Raw genomic sequence first — 21,653 nt, 5'->3', positions numbered from 1 at the left:
GGATAAATAAACTCCTCTTCTCTCAAAGTCCTCACTTTGTCCTCATATCTAACCAGCTTGATCCACAGAGTTTTTGTAAAACTGGCCCCCAGACTTGTGCTTCAGATCTGTGGCCTTGGCAGTGTCTAAAAAACAGCTTAAAGCTCATCTCCTTAGACTTGCGTTTGGTTAGTGTTTTTTTTTTTAGGGGAAGGGTGCTTTTGAAAAGTGCTCATTTTAATTACTTACATGAGTACTTCTTTGATTTTCTTTGGCAAATTTATGACTCTAAAATGTGAGGCATAAACGCCAAATATTATGCTTCGTGAAACCCTCCACCCACTCATGCAACCAGTCCAATGTATTTTAAAACCTTACCCTTACTCCACATAGAAAAAGCTGCTTTAATGTTGTTGCTTTTAATATTTCCCTCTGAGGACAGGAAAAAGCGTGGTTTGAGTCATTAAACGATTCTAAGAAGTGTCACCACAAGAACCACAAGACCCTTACATGTATGAGTTGACTTGAAAAAGCTGGGGGTGCTTCTGCTTTGTAGTCGCAATGCTGACATTCATATCCCTGATCAGAGCGTCTACTTTGAAATTGAGGTTTTATTAAGGTTTGGTGAAATGCAACAGTAAAACAGAGTGAGTGTAATCATTTCAGCTGTTTATTTGTGTTAGCTGTGCACAGATACAGACAGAACAATTAAAAAAACATTGCATTGCAAAGGAAATAAAGGTAAGTTAATGCAGATTGGAAACAAAGCTGAAGGCAAAAGTAATGATTACTTGAGCTAAGTCTTCTCAGTTATTACTGCGATTTTTTTTTTTCAATGTTTATTCATACATCTAAAGTTAGTCATGCTCTTTAACGTCAATAAGTGGAGCTCCATTCTCTGCATAAAAGAGCAGCTCCAACTCCTTTGACCTAAAGAGAGAAAAAAAAACAATAGTGGTGTAAAATCAGGGTTGCAGTATCATCGGTGTCATTGTAGTATTAAGGCATGTTTGCATGCTGAATTTGGTCTCAGTTTCAAACTTAACATCTAAAGTTAAAGTCGCTACAAAGTGAATCATCTGAAAAATGAAAGCATTTAGATGAACCCCTGGGAACTTACTTGCATGCTCCCATGTTGACGCAGATGGTCCTCACATCATCAGTTGTTGTGAGTTCCTCAATTAATTCTCCAAGGTGCACCTTCACAAATTTGCGGCAGAGTGATTAAGAGTCCAATACCATCGCAGACAGAGAGCAACTTTGACTTCAGGCTCTGTGAAAGAGAAACTTGTATTACTGCTCTGACTGAATAATGCCGTTAATTGTTGCTGGTACTCTATGAGACATTTTACCTCTGCAGTCGGGTTTGGTCCTGCAAGTTTCTTCACCTTGTTTACAATCCATTTGCAAGCCCAGCACTTTCCTGGAAGCTGCAAATATAAGAGACACCCATGCATGTTAGGTGTATTGGTGACTCTAATCAATAAGCTGTAGATGTGCGAGCGAATGGTCGTGTGTGTCTATGTGCCATCCCTGTGAGTGGCTACCCAATCACAGCGTACCCTCTTAATCTTACCCAGTATTAGCTGGGATAGTCTCCAGCCCCAGTGCAAAACTTGTTTGATAAGCCATTCAGGGAATTTTTCCTACTTAGAGACATGTTTCAGTATATTCCATGGATACACTGGTATACTCATTTCTTTGGCAAGCTCGTTAAATACCATGCAATGTTATGGTTTTGTTGGACTTAGTGTGTGGTTAACCTCAAAATATCAGCATAGTTGGGGTTTCAGAAGTCAGATATGTCCCCACATTGTGTTACAAATGAACAAAATTCATTTGTTTTTCTCATTTCTAATCCAATGATTGTTGTTGGCATAGAAATTAATTTGACATGAAAAAGCTTTTCACAAAGACAGCAAAGTGTGACTCCTGATATCTAAAGGTGGACTGATAAAGTGTAACCTCAGTTCTTTAATATTAACACTAACTCCACTTGCCCCCATCGAGACTTCCACGTCCTCTTCATCATCGATGCTGACCTCTAAGGTTCGTCCATGGACAGCACGGACTGCGATTCAAACAAACAGAAATACTTAATCACACTTTAAATCATAAAGAGAAGATTTGGCAGTTTCATATGGATTCTCATGCAAACAAATTTTTTCGATACACACCTGAAAATGTTGCCACAAGGCACAGAAAGAGGAGTGAAGACGTTTCCATCGCAGCCATTGAGAGATAATGCTAGTATCTGTAGTTATGGCTGCTTTTATACAGTTAAAGATGCATGGGCTCTACACGCACCTTATTGCAAGGCGTAAAATTCAAACCACATGTGAGAACACATTTTACGTGGTTTGGGTGCCACGCTGTGAGAAAGTCATGCACCACCTCGCCCACCCACTAAAGAACAATTAGTGTGTTGTCCGCATTTAGAACACAGTGATCCTTTTATGGCTTAAGGCTGTCACAGTGTCCCTGCCTCATTGTTAAAACCCCTGAAAATCAATGACTGTATCATGCTATAAATTTATGTGTAAACCTTATTCTAAACCTTTAATATGCAGTTTATTGATCCACAAATATGTATTTCAGTTTTGTGGTCATATATAAACAAAAACCAACACTGACTTTGGACAGAGGTAATTGTAACTGTGCAGGTACATTTTCTCAACCTGCCTATAAGTTAATAACTTCCTGGAAGGCAATGTGCGACCTTATAAGGGTCCAGTGAGGCGACTCACAGTTTTGAAAGTAGACTTTCACATTTCTGTCAGAGATCAGAGGTGAGAGAGAACTCTTAAAGTCAGAAGCTCAAAGAATTGCAGCATTTGCAGTACACAGGTTTACTAGCTGCTAATTCAAGCTCACTAGCTGCTTACTGATAGTAATAAGAGTTAAATCCGCACACCTCATTGCTTCTGTGCAACAGAGGTTTTGGAGAAGACAAGGCAACTTCCCAATGGAACCTGTGTGGGTTAATTATATGTCAGACGTGACATTATTTACATATGTAGTTTTATTTGTTGCAAGTAAACAGGACACATTATGAGTAAAATAAGATTTTCTAATTCTAATCAATAGAGTCAATTGCTTTGTTAATAGCTTAGTAGTTACAGAAGACGGTCATGCTTTATGGTGATGACTAATTAGGCAATATGCTTCCAGTATGCACACTCAAAAGCAACTATTTTCATTTTCATCTAGTCTATAGTTGACAGAATATGAGTCTCATAATACGGATATGTATAAGAAAACTAATGATATCACAGTAAAAATATGTTTTTTTATTGGGAGGGAAAAAGCAAGAAAATATGAACACAGGCTTGTGTTATTAACACAAACAGTTGAAGCATCACAAGTTCTTCAGACCGCTTTAGTTATAAAAAGGTGGCCTTGCAGAGTTTCAGATTAGTGCAGATGGTCTTGGCAGACTTGCCGTTGGTCAAGGCATCAGTCAACTTGTTTTTTACTGTTTTCAAGATCTTTCTGCAGGCCGACTTTAGGAAATTGAATTTCAGTTTATTAAAGGCACCAGCCAACAGCCTCCCGATTTTGTCCTTCAAGCAAAAATATGTGAAAACAGTAAACAAGCAGCTTCAGTATAGGTTTCTTAAAGGTTAAATTAAAATAACTTTAAATTATGTGTCCAACACTGAGACTATGGATGAAAAAAATATGACAAAAACAACAAATGCACAGCATTAATAAAACTTGACAATAATGTCTCTGCTGGCTTGTGGCATATTTAAACAAAGCTACAGATGTGTGAAAAAATATTTGCCCCCTTCCCTTTTCTAGATTTTTGCATATTTGTCACACTTACATGTTTTTAGATCATCAAACAAAGTTTTACATTAGACAACGAGAACCCGAGTAAATACAAAATGCAGTTTTTAAATGATGATTTCATTAATTAAGGGGAAACAGCTGTCCAGGCCCCATGTAAAAAAATGATTTCCACTCTTGTTACGTTATGATTTAATTGATTAACCACATTTTTGGAAAGCTGACTTCAACTTCATTAACCCCGCCCAGCCCTCATTACTGCCAGAAATCCTTACAGTAAGCTAAAAAGTACAGTAAGCTAAAAAAGTGTCAAAAGCAACACATCATGCAACGATGTAAAAGAATCGGCTCATTGACCTCTTTCAGTCTGAAAAGGGTTTCTAAGGCTTTGGGATTCCAGTGAACTACAGGGAAAGCCATTATCCACAAATGGAGAAAACCTGGAACAGCGGTGAACCTTCCCAGCCTACCAAAATTCCTCCAAAAGCACAGTACTGACTCCTCCAGGAGGTCACTAAGGAGCCCAGAAAACTTCAAAAGGAAGTGTCGGCCTCACTTACCGTAGTTAAGGTCAGAGTTCATTATTCAATAATAAGAAAGACACAGGGCAAAACTGAGACCCATGTGCGAGTTCCAAGGTGAAAATCACTGCTGACCAAAAAGATTACAAAAGCTCACCTCACATATTCCAAAAAACATCTTTGTGATCAGTGGGCCCTGTGAGGATTAGAGATATATTTTGCTGCTATTGTTAATAATCATCATCATTACCATTGCATTAATAATACAATCTGCAGTATTGTTATTGTATTCAGATGTTTAAACATAGTGGTACCCAATTAGCCTTTATTACAGGTGCAGTTATAACCACGTTAAACTGTTGAGTTAAATCAATAATCTTAAATGCTTTTGAATGCTTGTTATAATCTTAAATGTTTTGTTTTTAAATGTACGTGCTGGCCTTCTGTCTGGTGGAAAAGGTTACAAGGTTCAGCTGCTGAGGTGAAACTGAGTGCATTTCATGCTGACACCCACACACACTCACACAGTAGATAGATTCATTTATAGGTGAGAGGTTAGTCATGTTTGCTTGCAACTGCAAAATTGTCTCTGCAAAAAGAGGAACAGTTTCTTGCTGTCTCTGTAAAAAGAGGAACAGTTTCTTGAAGGGTGTGGGTCTGGTGTTCCAGACGAGAAGTGAAAGTCAGAATGTTGACAGGAAGCATCTGCTGTGGAGACGGAGACAATGTTATTTTTAAACTGTGTTTAAAGTCATTGTGGTTTTGAAACCTATGTATGAACTGTATCTGATTAACGTTGAAGGGGCGTATTAAATTTAAGCCCCTGAAAGGTATAAAAAACCTGCCTATGCTCTGTAAGTCGGGGATCGGCGCTGTCTGCGTACAGCGGTGGTCTCCCCACGCGTGTCATTAAAAATCATCGTTTGACTCCACCTGGCCGGATCAGTGTTGTTATTTTGAACGTTGATTACCTCCTCTACCCCTCCTCAATATTGAACCCAACAGCCCACTGACAAGATAAAAGCGGAACTTTTGAGACGTCAGAGTCCCGTTAAATCTGGCATGAAACTAACACACTATTTCATAAAAAGGCCATCATGGTCATACACGGTGGCAGTGATATGACGGTCTGGGGCTGCTTTGCTGTTACAGGACCTGGACAGCTTATCGTAACTAATAGACCGATAAATTCTTCTCTCTACCAAAAAATCATGAAGGAGAATGTTTTAGTTCATGCCCCGAAGCTCAAGTGCACATGGTTTATGTGGCAGGATGATTATCCAAAATTCAACAACAAGTCCACCTCTGAATGACTGAAAAAAAAAACAAACTCAAAAAGCAAAATGAAGGTTTTGAAGTGGTCTAGTCAAAGGCTAAACCCATCAAATGCTTTAGCAGGACCTTAAAGAGGACATGAAATGCTAACACATAAAAGCTAATTTTATGCCCTGTTTTGAAAAATGGACATAGATACAACTGTCTGTGAAGCTGGATTTAACTTTAAGTGCTTAAAGTTTTAAAAACATGTTTAGTGCCATCTTCTGTCAGTACTGAACGTGCTGTCATGTGTTTGGTTGGTTGTTTGCAGCTAATAGACTTACATTTATTTATGTTAGCTAACTAGTGACAGAATCCATAACTATAGGAGGAAAAAAGACAATAAAACTTAAAAAAAATCAGTTTAAGGGGATCACATTTGTGCTGCCCCTGACTGCACTTGTATATAACTTCCTATTATCTAAAAATCCCCTCCCAAATGTCAAACCCCAGAGGGCTGTATCTGTGTCAGTGTCACATTTATGTGCTGAAGAAGACTTTTCTACACATTTCAATCATTCCTATACCCTGCCACTTCAATCCAATAACAGTTTGATATGCTGGTATTTTATTGGCAGCACTGTCAGGTTCTTTATGTGGAATTTCTGAAAAATTACAAGAAATTCTGAGAGGTTATTGCAGCAGTACTGTTCACCATATATTATACTCATTACCTTTGATTTATCACTTCCAATCTGCTTCTGCACTCTGGACACAATAGTCATGCAAGTACGGCAGGAGCCTGGAAAAACGTCATCCGACAGAATCTGAGATAAAAGTTTTGGTAAAAAGTTTTCAATTTGCACAAAATAACAAAATAAGCTTCTCTACAAGGGAAACTTGTCAAATTTTAGCTTTCTCACCTCCTCTTTGTTGTGGTCACCTTTCTTTTTTTCATGCTGTGGTAAACGCTCCTTCTTAGTTTGGTCCTTCAGAGTCTTCAACGGCGCAACAAAAGCTAAGAAATAAAGCATGCTTTAGAAAAGTAGTTCAGTTATCTTAAAGGTGGAGTAAATATTGCTACTTTTTTACTTGTGGAGAGCAGGAGAAGGGCGATGGTGATGGCAGGACTCACGGTTTTCCACGCTGTCAGATTTGTGCTGTTTTCTGGGCCTTTTATACGTCTCTGCGGCTTATTCGGTTTACTTCTCAAAAAACAATCAGCACTTATTTTACCACATAGTGACCCTTAAACAGCATTTTTAAAATTTGCAGAATAAAGTTTTTTTTAAACAGCATTAACTGTCAGTTGAAATACCCCAAACTCTAACAAGGTTGGGATTCTGTGAAAAACGGAAATCAAAAGAGAATTCATTGATTTGCACATCTAGTAAATAAAATAATTTGCATTGTAAAACAGAAAATATCTCAAACAAGTTAAGACAGGGGCAACAAAAAGCTGGAGAAGTAAGCGGTTCTCAAAGGAAACAGCTGGAAGAACATTTTGCAAATGATTAAACCAGCTGGCTTTCTTTAGTATAAAAAAAGAGTGTCACGGAGAGGCAAAGGTTTTACAAGTAAAGATGGGCCAAAGTTCACTGATCTGCAAAAAAAACCCTGCGAAGTGTGGAATAATTTACAAACAATATTCTTGAGGTTGTCTTGAAAGCTCCCTGAAAACCTTCAGTTGAATCAAAATCCTGCAGTGAGAATACTGACAGGGACTAGAAAGAGAGAGGCATATCATCACTGATCAGGCACAATTTTATGAGCACTTTTTTTGTCCTCAGAGTTGATGTTAGGAGCATAAAAAAATATAAGAGCAAGCGTAAGGATTTAAGCAAGTATGACAAGGGTCAAATTGTGATACTGGCTGTAGCTCAGGTGGTAGAGCAGGTCACCGACTAACCAGAGGGTTGGTGGTCCGGTCCCAAGTATACTTGGACAAGATACTAACTGCATGTTTATTTCTGATTTATCCATAGTAGCATGAATGTGTGTGAATGTTAGTCATAGGAGGCCCTAAAGTGGCTCAAATTCCCAAAAAGGTCAGTGCTTGCTGTAGCAATGGATGAGGGTCGCCTGGTCTACTGAATCTTTTCATTTACATCACATGGATGGCAGGGTGTATGTGCGTAGCTTCCCTGGGCAACATGAGCACCAGGGTCTACTTTTGTGTGCTGTGGTTATTTATGCTCCCCTGGTTTGATTTGCACCTTATCGTGGGTGCGCATGAAGAGGTGAAAAACATGCGCAAATTTGATAGTTCTTCTTACATTTCTTGTCTTGACAGCCCATTCTCCCACTGGTAAGCTGCAGCTTTGAGCTGATGTTAAAAGAATATAAGTGCATGGACTAGCAGCTCTTTTATTTTATGTTTTTAATCAATGTAAAATGTAAAATGCAATGTAAATGTAAACAGCTTCTTAATGATGTGAACCGCATCTCTGTCTGATAACTTGTTCTTGGTGACTGGTATATTTTTGAAGTAAATATTGCAAGGGCAGTGTTATCAAATTTTACTTAAGATCTACATTTTAAAGATCTTACCGGCCCTCACCACCACCACTATGCTTTTTGTGGCTCTCACACCACAAGTTTTCACATTTTGACCACATGTATTTTTTGAGGTTCCGTCAATATTCGTATCTGTATATGTTTTTGTGTGAGAATATGTGCAAAATGGTGCAATGTGAAAGAATTGTGCAGGCACCTTTTCTCATTTTACCTGTAAGTTAGTAACATCCTGACATTATAATGGCCCACACTACAGGGCTGTTGGGCCTCTCACACCGCATGCCACTTTTGATATTTCGCCCAAATGTATGGTTCGAGTCTTCCATTGTGTATTTCAATTTTGAAGATATATTTGCTAGTGAGCTTTCTATAGTTTTAACAGCTGAAAAGGAAACGCAGACCAACACCTTCTTGCTTCGAACGCTTACGTGTTGTACATTCTCGCTTTCAAGAGCACAGTCAGCAACATTGTAAAAAGAAAGAAAATGCTGCTGACAGTTGCTGACATGTGTCATAGAGTATAGAGAGTATGTGTGAAAGTTCACAATCTGACAGAATTGCAAAATTGAAAAACAACTTAAAAATGGACATACCTGCATGAAATCCTATCATGTTCTTCTAAAACTGCAAAGAGAATATGGGAATGTGTGGCAAACTCTGAAAGTGCAAGGTTAATGACTCTTTAGCTTTTACACTCAGTGCTGAGCAGGTGGTGCAGAGCCTGTACGAACAGTGAGGGGGAAATTAAGCAGTCAAGTTGTGAGCCGGCAGGTGCTGTGCATGAAAATATCAGTGAAGACATTAGGTAGGTCAGGTGGGAATAAACCGAGGCTGCTTAAGGTCATCCCCTCTTGTAGGTGCTGTTATGAATCTATTTCAGCTGAAATAGAACAAGATACACCCCAGTTAGGTCACCAGTCTGTCACACATAAGCGGACAAAAATGGATTGATAAAAACAAAGACATAGTCTACACAAAGCAGACATCCAACAAATCCAATACCCACTTTTACCAGTTTTAAAGGTGAAGTAACTAATATTTGGTTTATTCAACAGTCATTGATTATCTTATAGAAAAAATGTGTTGTATTTAGTTTTGGTTCTACATGGCAGTCCAGTCACTCACACCCTCTAATATGACTTGGTATTCTTAAACCATTGCCTTCAAAGATGTGGTGTTCCCTTGTACAGCTTCGTTATACTAATCCACCATTTGTTAACGTAAATCATTTGTATAAATAACAGTCTTATGTTTCCCAAGCCTGTCATAAAAATATCCAAAAGGGCATTCAAGATGATTCACTAAAATAAAAGTATTACCAAATGAACAGTGGTTCATTTCCTACGTCCTATTGGAGAACACATCCGTGAAAGAGTCAGTTTCACACGTGCCGCCACAAAGGCGTGGTGCCTTTGGGGAAATTTCCTGTGGGTTTTTAAAGCCAAGTTGTTCTGAGTGGCAGATAGCTTTGAACAAATTTCATGCATGCAATGGCGAGGCTCTTCTTGAAACAAAGGAAGTGCAGAAAACAGTTTTCTTAAAGTGGATATGAAACACTGCATTTATAAGGGCTAATTTACTCAATGGACACCTACTATAAAACACTCATAGATTTACTGTGAAGCTTTGATTTCAAGATTTGAGATTCAAAGTGTTTATTGTCATGTGTACAGAAGAAATAGCATTTCTCTGTGCAATGAAATTCTTACTTTGCTGTCCATACACAAATGCCAAGTTAGGTAAGGGTTAAAGGAACAAGATAAATAAGGATAAAAATAAGGATAAAAATTAATGAAAGATAATTAAATAAGTACAAAAATAAGTAAGTGAAGACAAGTGAGGTATGCAGATGTACAAAGGAGCTTAATGTGCAAAATGAACTTAGTGTGCAAAGTGTCCTGGTGTGCAAATTGCAGCTGAGGTAGGTCAGCTGTTCAGGAGTCTGATAGCAGTGGGGAAGAAGGAGTTGTTGAGTTGTGAATTTCTGGATTGGTCTGTGTTGAGCATGTGTGGGGTCTTTGAGGATGGAGGCAGCTCTCCTCTCGACTCTGTGATGGTAGAGGGCAGCGGACTCCTGGTGATCATCTCCGCAGTCATCACTCTCTGCAGGCGTTTGCGGTCCATAGCAGTAGTGCTGCTATTCCATGCAGTGATGCAGCTGGTCAATGTGCTCTCCACAGTGCAGCTGTAGAAGCTGCTGAGGATCTTGGCCGACTTACCAAATTTTCTCAGCCTCCTCAGGAAATGCAGCCGCTGCTGAGCCTTCTTGATCAGCTGTTTGGTGTTCAGTGTCCAGGTGAGGTCCTCACTGATGTGGACGCCCAGGCACCTAAAGCTGCTCACCCTCTCCACTTACCTCTACCGGATAAACAGCGGTTGGTGAGGCCTCTTCTTCTTCCTCATGTCCACTATCATCTCCTTTGTTTTATCAGTGTTGAGTGTAAGGCTTAGCTGGACTGGCCATCGGGCATACAGTTATGACCTGCAGTCTATCTGGGTCAGATATAAACCAAGTTTTGGTGTCGTTTATTTTAGTTGTGCTAATGTTTTAAAGTCAGTTACAATAATACTGCCTATTAGCTAGCATTACGGGTGCTATGATGTTACTGATAGTGAACTTTAGTTTATTAATAAGGTTAGTTAGTAGAGTTGCTAACGGAATCAGGCCGTATTCAGAGAAATTGATTTTGAATTGAGGTGAAAATGAATGCAGTTTGTCCCGTACTTCAACTAGAATAAAAAAGACACAAAGCTGGAGTTATTCTGTCATTACGCTGTCAGCTGCCTCTTCTTCTTCTCTCATTCTCTCCCCCTCCCTCTCCTGTTGCTACTTCAATCACAAAACTGATCAATGATCAGCTGATTGGCTTTTCTGACCAAGTCCCATCTCTCTTGTTTGTTTATCGCCTACGTTGCGCCAGAAAGAGGAAACATGGAGGTGTCGAGCTAAACAACAGCAGCACGTTTAAGCTTGATCAGCAGTTGTTAGAATTTATTAGCTAATGTTTGCTGGAGCCATAGCTGTAAAAGCTGCTGGTCATGAGGAAACATGAAGATGAAACCAGGAGACGTCCTTACTGAATCATCAGAGCTGAACAGGTGATGGAGAAACAGGTTGACCTTTTAGGTGACATGAATGAGTTGAAGGGACGTTATGAATTGTTTCTGACATATAAATAACATCAGGATCCTTTTCTACGTAGCTGACAGCTGGTAACTGTGCAGGGGCGGGTCTAGGAAAGTTTTGCCAGGGGGGCAGGTAGGGCATTAACAGGGAGAGGGGGGCACAAAGAAGTACTTTTCTTTCTTATACTCATTTAAAATGTCTAGCTTTTACTAGATAATTATCTGAATCTCACAACCAAAGTTTTTTACTGATGTCAAATGTATAGAAATCATCATTGTATATAGTGATTTTTTTTCAGGGTCCCATCATAATTTCTTCAGATGTAAGTGCTGTATATGATGCCAGTATTTTCCCACATTTTCTAGATACTGCACCAGTACTGTGTGTAAAATACCATCAACAAGTCAATTAAGTTTTATTCTTTCTCACCTTTCTTTCTGTCTCCTTTCATTTTTTCAAGGTTGCCATGTTAGAAAAAATATTTTGTGCTCTCATGCTGTTAATTAATGTGGTAAATAAATGTGTGGTAGATAGTTCAGGAGGTTAACTCGACAAAGCAGTCTTTGGTTTCCACTAAGTACTGTTAAGAATACCAGAATAGGGAGGATGCTGTAGGTTTAAGTTTCTTAGATTGATACATATATACCAACAAGACAGTGTACATCACTGTCACAATAGTGTTTGTTTTCATTCAAAGGCTTTATGGTTTTTCCTATAATGCCTGGTGGGCCGGTCTCTCAAAATGCACAGGCTGATTTTTTGTCCCAGTCCAGCCCTGGGGTAAGGTTGCTGTCCTCAAACCATGACACCAGACCATCTGCCTCTCTCCTTTAAGCCGCCTCGTCCCCACCAGTGATGCGGAAGATAACTGTAGAAGAATCTCTTCCTTAAACTAAAGTCAAGTCAAGTAGCTTTACTGTCATTTCAATCATGTGCAGTGTTACAGCACACAGTGAAGCAAGACAACATTCCTCCAAGACCATGGTCCTACATATAACATATAGCAGACAATCAACACAGGACTACTTAAAGTGCAAGTGTGCAAAAATTCCTTAGTGTTCACCTGGTTCTCCACCAGGTGAACACTAAGGCATTTGGTGCTCTTGACGACTTCCACAGAGGATCCATCAATGTAATCTCTCAGTGCTCTCCTGAAGTCAACAATCATCTCTTTTGTTTTGTCCACATTCAGAGACAGGTTGTTGACTCTGCACAGGTCCGTTAGCTGTTGCACCTCCTCTCACCTCCTCTCTGTATGCTGACTCATCGTTCTTGTTGATGAGACCCACCACAGTCGTGTCATCGGTGATCTTGATGATGTGGTTTGAACTGTGCATTGCTGCACAGTTATGAGTCAGCAGAGTGAACAGCAGTGGGTTGAACACACAGCCCTGAGGGGCTCCAGTGCTCAGTGTGGTGTGTGGTGTGTACTCTGTCGCAGGGCTAAAACAGAGACTGGCAACCCATCCTACTATATATACATGTGCAACCAGTATGAGGCTTTTATTGCGTTACCCTTACCCCAGACAGAAAAAGGGTGTTTTTGTTCATTTGCTTTTAATATTCCCCGTTGAAAACAGAAAATGATCATTATCTGAACTTTCTTTACACCATTAAAAAATTCTAAGAAGTGCCACCAGAAGAATCACTAAAAATGTATGTGCATGACTTGACTCAACAAAAGCTTTGGTGCTCCTGCTTCACAGTGACAGTTCGAACATTCATATTTTGATAACAATGGCTACTCTGAACTTGAAGTTTTATTTAGATTTGGAAAACACAAAAAAAACAATGATGCCATTAACTGCTGCAGGTACTCTATGAGACATTTTACCTCTGCAGTGGCGTTTGGTCCTGCAAATTTCTTCATCTTGTTTAAAATCCACTTGCAAGCCCAGCACTTTCCTGGAAGCTGCAAATATAAGAGACACCCATGCATGTTAGGGTTATTGGTGACGTTAATTTTAGTAGTACATTTTCCAGGTTGGAATCATTAAACAACATATATCTTTCAATTATTGCACCATGGTGAAAAAAAAAACAGTTCAAAGTAATCCTTAACAAAAAAAAATTCCCGGATATTTATGCCGAAGATGAGTGTATCCAAACCTCTGACCACAGCTGTATCTGTATATTTGTGATATGCTGTATGTGTACTGCTGTTTATTAATAATAATGATTAAAATACGTTTTTTTTTTTAGTTTTTTTAAAAAAAGGCATGGATGTGAGATTGAATGTTTATTAACCTGATGTTATTTTTTTTTAAAGCTAATTAGCTCTAAGCAAAGTAAAATGATGCTACTGTTGATGATGAGCACAGTGTGGGAATCTTTAGTATGAGCTACAGCTGTGGGCCACAAAACTTATCTACCATCGAGACTTTGCATAGAATGTGGGTTCAGTTTTTTTTCTCTGGTTAGACACTTGACCCATGATCGGTTATTTATTTTTAGTTTTTTCATGCAAAGTTATTTGCTGGCGAAATGTTCAAGAACGACACAGATAGCTCACTAAGTCATCATTTTCACTGACACATGCCACACCAAGAAGAAATAATGGTCTTTGCCTGAGGATATTAGCAGCACACACCAGCATCCTGTTATGGTGAAGCCTGACGGGCTGAATGAATTAATGAATGCTTTTCCTCTTTTGCTCTTAATATTTAAATGATCATTACATGGATTTCTTTACAGGATTAAAGGTTTCAACAAAGTCCCCCCTGAAAAATTTTGTTTCAAATTTATGTGCATGACTTTATTGAAGTGCTGCTGCTTCATAGCGACAGTGCTGGCATTCATATCTCTGATCAGAATGGCTACTCTGAAGTTTGGTTTGGAAAACAACAACAACAACAAAACAGAGTCAATGTGATGATTTCAGCGGTTTATTTGCGATACCAGTGCATAGATACAGATAAAGAAATTGAACGTACCATTACAGGCATCGCAAAGGAAATAAAAGTAAATTGATGCAGTTTGAAAAGAAAGCAGAAGAAGAAACTAATTAGTTAATTATTGGCAAATGCTACTGGGATGAATTGTTATGATTGTTTTTTCCAAAGCCGTTGTGGATTTTATTCATGCAGATGAAGTCAGTGAAACTCCTTAACTTCAATGCGTGGAGCTCCCTTCTCTGGATAAAAAAACAGGTCCACCTCCTTTGGGCTAAAGAGAGCAAATCAAAACATTAAAAACATATAATGAGCTATTACAGATAATATTAAGGTATGTTTGCATGTTGAAGCTAGCCTATGTATTTAGCATTTATCACCTGAAGTTAAAGTTGTAACAAAGTGAAGTAAACACTGCTGAGACATTTATGAAGATGAACTGTAACCCACTTTAATATAATCTAATGTGAATTGTGTTTTGCACTCATAAATAACATTGCTGTTGTTATTTTGCACGCTTCTATTTGGTGTATTGTCCCTTTATCAAATTTACCAGAGATAGACACTCGCTGCACCACTGCGCCACTCGCTGGTGGAAGTAGACGGGGGGGAAGAGAACGCACGAGCCTGTGAGTGAAGAGAGACTACCGAGCACGTTGGGAACAGATGCCTTTTTAAATTTTTATTTTAATGTGATTTTGTCCAGCTTCGGTCCTTGTGGATAACATCTACTGTGAGTCTGAATGAGGATTTGGCCAAGTTGTGCCGCGTGGAGACCCTAGCGTTGAAAACCCGACGCTGTTAACCTGAGACTGTTGGATCAACTCACGTCCCAGAGATAAGGAAATGATTCACACTTCTGGTAGCACTTCACTTTAATCTCTGTTCCGCAAGGATTAAATCCAACATTTGATTTTACACACGTGATCCCCAAATAGCGCGCATAAGAGTGGTCAGTTTTCCGGGTTATTTACAAAAGCTGTGCTATTTTTTTTTTCTCATCCAGACGCCTTCAAATTTAAGAGCAAAATACCTTAACCTCCCTTTTCCGGCGTGAAATATCAGTGCAACGATTAGTAGATTTCATGTCGCAAACGTTATTAAATCTGTTTGTGCGCTTTAAATATTCTCCTCCCAAAACTCTGAAATGCATATGCAACACGGTCAGCGGCAAAACTCTTTTTCTCTAAGAAATTCACACCTGTTAGAGGCAATCTTGTCACTGCGCTCTCTTTGAAAGTATCGACAGTAACGCTTTCATTGTAATTGTATTGGTAACCCACTGAAGTGCTACTGAACGTTCCCAACCAGTCATTCTGCAAGTGTAGCAGATAGAAGAAATCTAGATTAACCGCAAAGGAGCTGATGATGGTTAGCATGACAGATAAACCTGAACTGGACAAGGAGAGATATTTATTTATTCTGGGATTTAGATGCATAGATTATTTTGCATGCATATTTCTGTGTCTTCTATTTCCCATAAACAAGCCAGCACTTCAAAATTCACGCTGGTCTGTGTTTTTAGGGCTCCTACTTATAAACTGCTACTTTGGACCCATAGCTATCTCTAAAATTCTGCAGTGCTGCAGAAACCATTCAGATCAACCCTGATTTAAACTATGTGGTTTCAGATCAACAAGACAAAATAGTGGGAACTTACTTGCATGCTCCTGTGTTGACACAGATGGTCCTCACATCATCAGTTGTCGTGAGTTCCTCGATCAATTCTTCAAGGTGGACCTTCACAAATTTGCGGCACAAAGGTTTTAAGAGTCCAATTTCATCGCAGATAGAGAGCAACTTTGACTTCAGGCTCTGTGAAAGTAAAACTTGCATTACTGTTCTGACTGAATGATGCCGTTAACTGCTGCAGGTACTCTATGAGACATTTTACCTCTGCAGTGGCGTTTGGTCCTGCAAATTTCTTCATCTTGTTTAAAACCCACTTGCAAGCCCAGCACTTTCCTGGAAGCTGCAAAAATAAGAGACATCCATGCATGTTAGGTTTATTGGTGACTCTAAATAAGATGTTAATTTTAGCAGTACTTTTTCCAGGTTGGAATCATTAAACAACATATATCTTTCAATTTTTGCACCATGGTGAAAAAAAAAAACCAGTTCAAAGAAATCCTTAAAAAAAAAAAAAATTCCCGGATATTCATGCCGAAGATGAGTGTATCCAAACCTCTGACCACAACTGTATCTGTATATTTGTGATATGCTGTATGTTTACTGCTGTTTATTAATAATAATGATGTATAAAAATATAAAATACGTTTTTAAAAAAAGGCATGGATGTGAGAGTGAATGTTTCTGTGTGTCTCTGTGGCATTCACGTGATGATGATGATTGGCTGTCTGACCACAGTGTACCCTGCATCTCCATCCCGAGTGGAAAAGTAGTTTGATAAGTCATTGAGACAATGGATCCTACTTGGTGAAACAATTATTAATATATTTATTCTTTGTTTCTCTTTCTCTTTTACTAAGTTCACTTTTAAATTCACTGTATTCACTTGTGCCAGGGATCTTTTTTTTACATAGGTAAACTCTGAATACTTCTACCATTACTGATCATAAGTCGTATTTTTTCTTTAGTCAGGTTGTCTTAGAAATTAAGTTGAAATGAAAAAGTTCAGATTTTTCACAGAGACCGCGAAGTGCCACCTCTGATATTCCAAGTGCAATCTCAATTCTTTAAAGCGGTAACATTAACCCCACTTGCCCCCATCGAGACTTCGATGTCCACGTCCTCTTTATCATCGATGCTGACCTCTAGGGTCCGTCCATGGACAGCACGGACTGCGATTCAAACAAGTAGAAATGACAAATTACAATTTAAGTCATAAAGACACATCTGTGATTTTGCAGTTTCATATCCATTCTCATGCAAACAAGTGTTAAGGTACACACCTGAAAATGCTGCCACAAGGCACAGAAGGAGGAGTGAAGATGTTTCCATCGCAGCCAGTGAGAAATGATGCCTGAGTATCTGTGGTTATAGATGCTTTTATAGAAAAAGGTGCATGGGTTGCACACGTACATTTCTGAAATTCAAACCCAGTTACCACAGAGCAGAAAATATACACACCACCGCAACAACCTACATATTTAGATTTGTTTTTTTTAGTCAGTCAGTGCACTTCCTTATTAACATAAAAGGCAATGGCATCTTGGGGCAATATTTTATCTCTTATTTGAATATTAACGTTTATATGACCGTCTTTATTTAATTTATTTAGTTAAGTTTTGCAAAATCTAATAACAGTTAGTGTGTTGTCCACATTTAGAGCAGGGCGATGCTTTTATGCACAATATTCTCACATCACTTTAGAGGTTTTTGTGACTGGTTAACAGTAGAATTTCAGAGAAAACTGATTATAAATTGACTATAATATAATATATAGATGTGGTATTGTTATTGCTTTTTGACTTGTATTTCACAGTGTTTCTGACTTATTGTTAAAGCCCCTGCTATTTAGCCACTGATTAATGGTATATATTATATATATGTAATTTTACCCATAACTGATCCATGAATGTGGGTTTAGATATTTGCCAGTTTTGCAGTCATATAAAATAAATAAATAAATCCAACACTGATGTGTACAGGGGTAATCATAACTGTGTGCATACATATTCTCATCTTGCCTCTAAACCATAGGTGTCAAACTCTGGCCCACGGGCCAAATTTGGCCCGCAGCTTAATTACATTTGGCCCGCAAAGCCATACCAAATTACTATTAGAGCTGGCCTACTGGTATTATACAGCTAATATACATATAGTTTAGTATTAAGCTTTGCTTGTTCCATATTCAGTTTTTCAGCAAAACTTGTTTGAGTCCATAAGAAAAGATTCATTCTTATATCTGGAGGAAGATTTTTTTTTTTTTCAATAAATATTAATGTTAGCCCGCGACTTTGTTCTAGTTTTGAATTTTGGCCCACTGTGTATTTGAGTTTGACACCCCTGCTCTAAACGAATAACTTCCTCCAACGTAATGTTTGACATTATAAAGGTATTTGTGTCCGGTGTGGTGACTCAAAGCTGCCCAAGTGGACTTTCTAAATTTCTTTCAGTGATCAAAGGTGAGAAAGAAGAAGGGTTCATTAGCAGCTTGTTGATAGGAAGAAAGGAAGTGTATGAAAAAAGCATGCATACCTCAATTTTCTTAGCAAGAAGAAGAGGAGTCAACTTCCAGATGGAACCTGTGTGGGTTAATGGCCTTTATTCAAAGTTATGGCCAAGTGCTCGTTTTAGACTGGAGAACATATTATTTGTCAGACTAGACATTAGCAGTTATCTTGACACTACTTACACTTTTAGCTCTTTTTTTTTTTTATCACACCCAAATAGGCCACAGTTACATATTCAGTTTTAGTGTTAATAATCACTTGTTAACACAGCTAACATTCTGAGTAAAATTTAGAAATAATTTTTAAGACTTCCTTATTATTCTTATAAATCTCTGGCAATTGCACAGTTAATGGCTTAGTGGTTATAGAAGATTGTAATTCTTTTTGGATGATGACTAATGAGCCAATATCCTTATAGTGTGCATGCTAAAAAGCAACTATTTAACTGTGAATGTCAGTATCAGTCTCATGATAAGTATACACATAGGAAAATGAATGAATGTTAAGGACATCGAAGAAATAAAAAACTAATTTTGCAATGATAAATAGAAAGTAACTATACTGTCCTGTTTCTGATGGACGCAAAGGGCAGATTTAGTTTCATTATCTCAGATGTTTCTGTCTGTTTGGACTGGCTGTTAGATTGAGTTGATAAAGAATTTATCTTGCACACCCACAGAGACTGCTGCGGCTGCTGGGTGAGTAGTGATGCACCGGCAAACATTCGTTTGTGTCTGGTAGGCTGCATAAGATTCACTCCCTGTGAATCAAGTTCCAGCTTCAGTTTTAAAATGTAATGTGCAAACACAATACGTACACATAGCTCACCACTGACTACAGCTTCCATATCAGAAACACAAAGGAGGGGAAAGGAATACCTAAAATGAACAACTGCTGCATGTTGCTTACAGCATGCATCTGTAATTCCCCACTAACACAACAGCATCCCACGGCACTGCAGAATGAATAAATGACTCAAAGATGGTCAGATAGTCATACAACTTGTGGAGAACTTTCATCAGTCAAAGGTGTCAGCAAACAGTTTGGGCCCCATGAGAGTAGCGTAAGTGCTAGTAGATTTTTTTAGGGGTGGAGATGCTCAATATGGTAAATGGTAAATGGACTGGTTCTTATATAGCGCTTTTCTACTCTGTCCGAGCACTCAAAGCGCTTTATACAGCTAATTCATTCACCCAATCACTTCTAAGCTTAAGTGCTAAGTATCTAACATTCATACACATTCACACTCCAAATGACAAAAGCTTCATTCGGAGCCCAAGGATATTTGGCATGCAGACTGGAGCAGCCTGGGATTGAACCACCGACCTTCTGGTTAGTGGCTGATCCGCTCTGCCACCTGAGCTACAGCCACCCCATGCAGATGTCCAACTAAACTGTGCGACGATGAAATGCTTACAGAGCTTCAGATTAGCACATATGGTCTGGGCAGAGTGGTTGTTTGTTAAGACATTGATGAACTTGATTTTTTACCATTTTTAAGATCCTTCATTAGCCCAGCTTCAGAAGTCTGACATTAAAGGCCTCCTTATTTTGTTCTTTAAGTAAATACATTTAAAATAGTAAATTAACAGATTCACTATGGGTTTCTTCAAGGTTACACCAAAATAACTTATGCATGTATATAAACTGTAAAACAACAAAACTATAGAACTGATAAAGCAGAAAGTAAAAGCACTACTGACTTGTGGCATATTTACTGAGATTTACAGGAATTATGAGTGATTTCTCCAAAATAATTTTATTTAGAGAAACAAGATACAGTAAAATAAATGAAATCATCATTTAAAAACTGAATTTTGTATTAAACCCTCAGAAACCCTCCAATGGGCTGGAATTAAAGGAATTCTGCAAAGATGAGTGGGTCAGTTATCACAAATACTTGATTGCAGGTCTTGTTGAAGAACTGGTTATTAGGTTTAGAGGGCAATTACTTTTTCACATCTGACGTAGGCATACCTGAGTTTCAGGAGATGAACTGATGATTGTCCAGGTCCTGAACCAACAAAGCAGCCCCAGTCAATCACACTACCACCACCATGTATGATGTTCTTTTTATGAAATAGTGTGTTAGTTTTTTGCCGGATGTAGCCAAATTTAAACCTTCCAGAAAATTCAGCTTTTGTCTTTTCACTATTTCTTTTTGTTGAATCATAAAGTCTGACCTCAGCTGAGTCAAGTGAGGCCTGCAGTTCTTTAGATGTTGTTCTGGGTTCTTCATTGACCTCCCGGATGAGTCATTGGTACATTCTTGGAGTAATTTTGGTAGGCTAGCCACTCCTGGGAAGTTTTCTCACCTCTTTTCCCATTTGTGGATAACAGTTCTCTCTGTAGTTCACCAGAGTCCCAAAGCCTTAGAAATAGCAACTTGTTCCAGACTCATAGATATTGATGACTTTGTTGTTTCTTAGTTATTTCTTTAGATCACATCATGTGTGGCTTTTTGAGATCTTTTAGCCTGCTTTACTTGCATAATAAGCTAAAAGTCTCAGATAAGAAAAACGCTTTCAATATATAAAAAAGCACTCCTATGTTTGGATGAATATAATAAATGTAATGTGCTCACATGTCAGTGAGTCACTATCTCTGCAGAGGAAGTTTTAGCTTTCTGTCTTTGTTGTGGTCACCTTTCTTGTTTTCATGTTGCCGTAACTGCTGTGGCAAATGCTTCTGCACAGTTTGGACCTTCAGAGACTTCCATGACTTAACAAAAGCTAAGAAATAGAACATGCTTTAGAAAAGTAGCTGAATTATCATTAAGGTTTAGTAAATATTGATGCTTTTCTTACTTTTGGAGAGCAAGAGAAGGCCGATGGTGATGGCAGGACTCATAGTTGTCCACGCTGTTTCATCACAGCTGTTTTGTGGGCCTTTTATTCTCTTTTCAGCTTATGGAGATTGTTTGTCAACTGTATCAGGGCTTATTTTACTACATGTGTGACCCTTAAACAGAATGCAATTATTTGCAAATCTCATAAAGCCATCTTTGACGCCCAGCATGTTTGCACTCTGAACCCAGGGCCCTGCAAATCAATATTTCTAATAACACACAGCTTCTTAATGGTCTGAACCACATCCAGCTGTTAATTCTTTCTTGATGGTCTTAGTTTAGTTTTAAATTAAAAATTCCCAAGGTGGTGTTGTCAGGCTTTTCTTTTCAAATCTTTTCGAGGTCTCGGTCTCCACACCGCCACCATCAATCACTACTAGGGTGCATGTTGGACCTCTCACACCACATACCACTTTTCATATTTGCCCACATGTATAATTTAAATATGTATTTTGATTGTAAAGGTTTATGTACCCATGAGGGTTTTATGGGTTAACAGCTGAAAAGGAAACACAGATCACCACCACCTTCCTGCATCACACCTATTCAAGCACATGATGTACGTGCCTTCTTTTAAATGCCCAC

At 38.6% G+C, this 21,653-nt stretch overlaps 3 protein-coding genes across 4 annotated transcripts; all 3 read right to left on the bottom strand.

Annotated features, from left to right (window-relative positions):
• Nucleotides 1-757: 757 nt before the first annotated feature.
• On the bottom strand, nt 758-2,243 carry LOC102776404 (antimicrobial peptide NK-lysin-like). The gene is given in 6 exon segments (XM_006798562.3): nt 758-909; nt 1,100-1,204; nt 1,206-1,252; nt 1,332-1,409; nt 1,980-2,050; nt 2,157-2,243. Coding segments are annotated over 6 exon segments (432 nt in total). The 5' UTR covers nt 2,215-2,243; the 3' UTR covers nt 758-836.
• Nucleotides 2,244-3,362: 1,119 nt separating this feature from the next.
• Nucleotides 3,363-8,505, bottom strand: LOC148097202 (antimicrobial peptide NK-lysin-like). The gene is made up of 5 exons (XM_087833289.1): nt 8,495-8,505; nt 6,642-6,754; nt 6,473-6,567; nt 6,284-6,376; nt 3,363-3,542 (listed from the first exon to the last, which is right to left on the bottom strand). The coding sequence occupies exons 1-5, from the start codon at nt 8,503-8,505 to the stop codon at nt 3,363-3,365; spliced, it is 492 nt and encodes a 163-aa protein (XP_087689415.1).
• A 5,767-nt stretch (nt 8,506-14,272) lies between these two features.
• Nucleotides 14,273-17,069, bottom strand: LOC148097201 (antimicrobial peptide NK-lysin-like). 2 transcript variants are annotated; one of them, XM_087832878.1, is made up of 5 exons: nt 16,997-17,069; nt 16,800-16,885; nt 15,979-16,056; nt 15,745-15,899; nt 14,273-14,358 (listed from the first exon to the last, which is right to left on the bottom strand). In XM_087832878.1, the coding sequence occupies exons 1-5, from the start codon at nt 17,043-17,045 to the stop codon at nt 14,286-14,288; spliced, it is 441 nt and encodes a 146-aa protein (XP_087689004.1). In that variant the 5' UTR covers nt 17,046-17,069; the 3' UTR covers nt 14,273-14,285. The 2 variants fall into 2 exon arrangements, with proteins under 2 accessions (XP_087689004.1, XP_087689003.1); XM_087832877.1 differs by having other exon boundaries at nt 16,809-16,885; nt 16,997-17,045.
• Between the last annotated feature and the right edge of the window lie 4,584 nt (nt 17,070-21,653).

Source organism: Neolamprologus brichardi, chromosome 19 (genome assembly GCF_056152115.1).
Source record: "Neolamprologus brichardi isolate AB-2024 chromosome 19, ASM5615211v1, whole genome shotgun sequence".
Classification (NCBI taxonomy): Eukaryota; Metazoa; Chordata; class Actinopteri; order Cichliformes; family Cichlidae; genus Neolamprologus; species Neolamprologus brichardi.
Note: the sequence above shows the minus strand (reverse complement) of the source record. Positions and strands in the feature narration are given on the sequence as shown.

Coding starts and splice junctions, on each gene's coding strand:
- LOC148097201 (XM_087832878.1), bottom strand. CDS start 17,045: ATGGAAACATCTTCACTCCTCCTTCTGTGCCTTGTGGCAGCATTTTCA. Junction 16,057..16,799: donor TCTCGATGGGGGCAAGTGGG/GTTAATGTTACC, acceptor TTATTTTTGCAG/CTTCCAGGAAAGTGCTGGGC. Junction 15,900..15,978: donor GACCAAACGCCACTGCAGAG/GTAAAATGTCTC, acceptor TTACTTTCACAG/AGCCTGAAGTCAAAGTTGCT.
- LOC148097202 (XM_087833289.1), bottom strand. Junction 6,568..6,641: donor CCTTCTCCTGCTCTCCACAA/GTAAAAAAGTAG, acceptor TTTATTTCTTAG/CTTTTGTTGCGCCGTTGAAG. Junction 3,543..6,283: donor TTGGAAGTGATAAATCAAAG/GTAATGAGTATA, acceptor TTTTGCTTGAAG/GACAAAATCGGGAGGCTGTT.